A 4,649-nucleotide genomic window follows, 5' to 3' on the forward strand; every position below is an offset into this window, starting at 1 on the left:
AACTCACTGTTTTCAGTAGAACAAACTTCGAATATCCGCATATCATTACGAGTAAATATTGATTCCCCCTAGCTGATTTCACGAAAGGACCCAAATAATCAATGTGTACTGCGAGGAACGGCAATAGCTCCTTTGGTATTGAGTGCATCTACCCTAATGGTCGTCCTATCTTCTTTTCATTATACGCACACTTCGGGCATGCTTCTATGTACCCCCGTACGTACTTCCGCATCTTCGGGAACCAGAACCTTTTCCTTAGCGTTTCTAGTACTCGATCTGCTCCGATCCGTGACCCATTTCGTCGTATTATCCTCCATCGCACTCTAACCGGTACTACCCACTTGCACTCTCTCTCTACCTTTCTTATAAGCCTCTGTCGTTCCAGCCCTTAATTGTCGTGGATTAGTTTTTCTGCATCATTTGTGACTGGGTTTTGTAATCTTTCCATGATATTAGCAAACTTTTCGTCCTGCCTCTGCATAGATAACAAAAAACTCATCAGTATCTGCTTCTGTCGCAGTTAATATTTTTTCTGCCACTGTTGGCACCGTTTCGGGTGATTCAACTGACGTTCCTCCACCTTTTTTTTAGTGACGCCACTTGGTCGTTGTCCTTTTTTGCGATCCATTACAAACGCTAAGGTTGTAGCCGGCGCAAACTGTTCACCTTCACTATCACTCATTGAACTTGTAATCTCTGTAAACTCACGCACTTCGCTTGCAACTTTATCAGGCATTCCTGTCTACAGCTTATAACGGTACTTTATTCGCTGATCTCTCACACGCACGTCCTTCGCTCTCTATCGCTGTTTCGTGAATGTCCCTGATCTTACGCAATACTGCGGTACTACCGATCTTATCGTTTAGGAGCAGGGTTACTCCTGTTATCTTCTAAAACTACTGATTACACTATATTCCTCTTGGCTCATGCTTGAGAATATTATAAAACATAATAAGGAAGCCATAGTATAATAAATGAAGCCTCAGCTCACGATTCAGTTCAACCTTAGACACCATCGGAAGCAGACACAAAACCGCACAACATGCGGCAGTTCATAAGGTCACGAATACTTACGGTGATAATCTTCATAGGAGCTGCCCATGGGTAGGAATCAAGGCTCTAGTGATTGCAGTGTTCGCTGGTTAACATTGGTTTGTGAATAAATGCCCTGTGGTGCTTCCGTTTCAGAATACTGGTTGTGGGCCCCAAATTCATTCGGGCCAACCAGAATTACACGGTTGTGATCAGTAACTTCAACTCGCACCGGAGCAAAGTGGACCTGATGCTACGAATCGAAGGTCGCGACGACGATGGTAGAAATGTGCTGAACTTAACGAAGACGGTTGATTTGCGACGAAACACGAACAGGATGATCACCTTCAATGTAGGGCGAGCGTAATTCAACAGATAAGTGTGTGGAAGTTGATCGTTTACTCTCTTGCAGATGCCTGCGGACTTATCAGCTGGGAATTACAAAATCACCATTGACGGGCAACGTGGCTTTAGCTTTCGCAAGGAGGTCGAGCTGTTTTACCTTAGAAAAACCATTTCTGGTTTAATACAGATCGAAAAGCCTGTGTACAATCCGGGCGATGCTGTTAAATTTCGTGTGATTGTGCTAGACTCTCAGCTCAAGCCTCCTGCACGGGGAAACTCAATTAAAATGACGATCCGGAATCCGGAAAACATTGTGATCTTGGAAAGGTTATTACCACAAATGAGCAATGGAATGTTCGAAAGTGTTTTTCAAATGGGGTCATCCGCAATGCTTGGAGTCTGGCACATCTCGGCACTGGCGGACGGAGAAGAACTCGTATCAAAGACGTTTGAAATGAAAGAGTTTTTCTCATTTGATGTCGAGGTGAAATCATCCAACATTGCGCTGGAGGAGCATCGAAGCCTGAATCTCACGATAACAGCGAATTACCACTTTGGAACACCGGTGAAGGGATTGGCCAAGGTTGAGCTTTATTTGGAGGATGATCAGCTAGCCCAGGAGAAAGAATTTGAAATATGTGGGATGGGACAGGTTGAGTTGAGATTCGTCGGCAGATTGGTGGTGCACGAGTTTCACCAAGATGTGCTCGTAAAGACGACATTCATCGACCAATATACAAGTAAGGAACGTGCATTATAACGGATTTCGAGTGTCTTAATGATTCTTTATCTTTTTTCTTCAGATCACACTGTTGTGAAACATTCATACATTACAGTGCACAAATACAAATATATTGTTGAATTGATTAAGGAAAAACCACAATTTCGCCCAGGACTTCCATTTAAGTGTGCGCTTCAGTTCCGATACCACGACGGAACACCTGCTAAAGGCATCACCGGGAAGGTGGAAGTAATGGAAATCGGTTACGAAACAACTGCCACTAGTGACGACGAGGGTTTGATCAAACTAGAGCTCAATCCAAGTGACAATGTAGACGACATGAACATTAACGTAGGTATTTCCCAGAAAGATTATTCTAACAGCAATGTTGTGGTATTTAGCCGTTGAGAATTCTGTTGGATGTTGTCCATTTTACAGTTTTCGGACGATGACATCGGATTTTTCTTCGAAGAAAGAGTGGAAAAAGTGGACGTCGTGACGAATGCGTACCTCAAATTGGAACTCAAGTCTCCGTGAGTAGTACCTAATTTACGGGATGTTTAAGCAAAATGTAGTCCAGTTTTCTAAACATTTTATTTCACTTCTAGTGTTAAATTGAATCGAATGTTTCTATTCACGGTAACGTGCAACGAACGCATGTCATTCTTCGTGTTCTACGTAGTGTCGAAGGGCAATATCATTGATTCCGGTTACATGAGACTGAACTGGCAGATCAGATATTCCTTAAATTTGAACGCCACCGAGAATATGATACCAAAGGCGAAACTTATCGTAGCGACTGTAGTGAGTAGTACATTAGTATTCGATTTTGTGGACATCGAATTCAAGGATCTTCCATATGTTGTAAGTAAAACAATAATCGTTCGAGTTTTCTTGCGGCTGACCTTTGCAAGCTCTTTGCTCAATTTTTTGTTGTTTTTAAGCCATATTATAATAGCCTGAAGGAACTCCAAGTCAAATCGAGACAGCAAATCAAACTACTCATGCCCGGACGGTCGAGCGCTTACTACAAGAACAGCCATGAGCTGCTCTGGGAGGATATTATGCCACTGCATAATGAACTCAATGAGTTCGAAGAAAATGAGTTTGACATTTTTATGGTAAGATGTTAAAATAACTGAAATTGCGTGATTCCTTATTAATGTATTATTCATTTTACAGAGTATGGGACTGTTCGGTACAGTTATTCCGGTAGAGTAGACCGCTGTCATGGAATGTTCCAACATCTGGATTAATACTTTCGAACGATAAAAATGACTCTTAGTCCGAATGGTTCGGTTTCAATTTTACACATTTTCTTGAAACTGACACAAGAACCATCAAATGAGCTGGAGTCAAAGTAAGCTGTTAAACAAATTAACTAAAGAACGATGTATATGTTTAACGAACTAAATATATCACAAGCGAGAACTCTATTCTTCTTCATTGACCTTCTTCAACAACCTCAGGAGGTCCAGGTTTGCCAGTTCTGGCTTTCTATGATTTTATTTACCCGCAGCGGGGTAGTCAGTCCTGCGTACGGCAGCTTGGTCTGGATGGGATTTTGTACCGGCCCTGTTATGTGAAGACCGGCTCCGCAACATAACCCTTGGTAAAAACTCTAAGAACTCGTGGTCCAAAATTTGTTATCTGGGTAGACAAAATGTGTGTACGAGCTCGGATCTCCTTGCTTCATTGTTTTCGAAATGCTTTACGAGTTTCCAGCAGCATGCGAGAATAATAAAACCGCATCCATTACAGTACGTCAAATGCATACAGAAAAATTACATGTCACACTGATCGGCGCTGTTTAAAATTCCTAACCTACACCAAATTATGCAAAGTCCATCGCCGCACGACTATCGCCCATTTTGTCTTTAACAAAACTGTCGCTTCATAACCGCCAGAGAGGGAGGGTCTGTCAGGTTTCCGCATGCTAGCAAAAACCTTTTTTGGCCCATTGCAGCCGATCAAAACCAACCCATCCACTGGGCGCACCACGCTAAGCACGTGCTCTCGTGAAACTGCGGAACGATCGAGTGCCACGGCCCGGCCATCGTTACGTGCAGTTAACTACGAGTCGATTATGAAACGATGCCTTGCGGCGACAGCACCGCACCGAAGCTTTGCACGCCGTATCGACGGATCGCAGTACACATCACACCAGCGAACAGCCTCGGGAAGCAATTTCGATTCTCCATCGTTTAGCGACCGAGCACTGCAGGAAGCTGGATAGGGAGGTGGCGGCAGAAAAAATGTCTCCCCGCCCGATGGGGTGGGTGTGCTCATAAAAATTTATTTAAAACTCAGCTCGTGTAAAGACACACAAAACGGACGACTGGGCGACAGCTCAGTGAAACCATGCAGCGATGCACCATCGCTGCACAGTGATAAAGCCGGTCTGGAAGCCAACAAACGAAAGCACGAATACGAAAGAAAGAGTGATAAAACCTGGTCCAGCGAGAAGAAAATGGTTCACAAAAAAAAAGGAAATACATGAAAATGCTGAACACGGAACAAGAAAAACCCCTAGACAGTGAGCGGACCTGCT

At 43.5% G+C, this 4,649-nt stretch overlaps 1 protein-coding gene across 1 annotated transcript; it reads left to right on the forward strand.

Annotated features, from left to right (window-relative positions):
- The first annotated feature begins 1,042 nt into the window (after positions 1–1,042).
- Positions 1,043–4,334, forward strand: LOC128299718 (thioester-containing protein 1 allele S3-like). The gene is made up of 8 exons (XM_053035764.1): positions 1,043–1,104; positions 1,189–1,384; positions 1,445–2,117; positions 2,181–2,449; positions 2,537–2,631; positions 2,707–2,962; positions 3,043–3,219; positions 4,065–4,334. Exons 1-8 carry the CDS (start codon positions 1,043–1,045, stop codon positions 4,332–4,334), a joined length of 1,998 nt encoding a protein of 665 aa, XP_052891724.1.
- Positions 4,335–4,649: the final 315 nt, after the last annotated feature.

The sequence above is a fragment of the Anopheles moucheti genome, chromosome 2 (assembly GCF_943734755.1).
Source record: "Anopheles moucheti chromosome 2, idAnoMoucSN_F20_07, whole genome shotgun sequence".
In the NCBI taxonomy this organism is placed as follows: domain Eukaryota; kingdom Metazoa; phylum Arthropoda; class Insecta; order Diptera; family Culicidae; genus Anopheles; species Anopheles moucheti.

Coding starts and splice junctions, on each gene's coding strand:
- LOC128299718 (XM_053035764.1), top strand. CDS start 1,043: ATGCGGCAGTTCATAAGGTCACGAATACTTACGGTGATAATCTTCATA. Junction 1,105..1,188: donor TTCATAGGAGCTGCCCATGG/GTAGGAATCAAG, acceptor CTTCCGTTTCAG/AATACTGGTTGTGGGCCCCA. Junction 2,118..2,180: donor ATTCATCGACCAATATACAA/GTAAGGAACGTG, acceptor TTTTTTCTTCAG/ATCACACTGTTGTGAAACAT.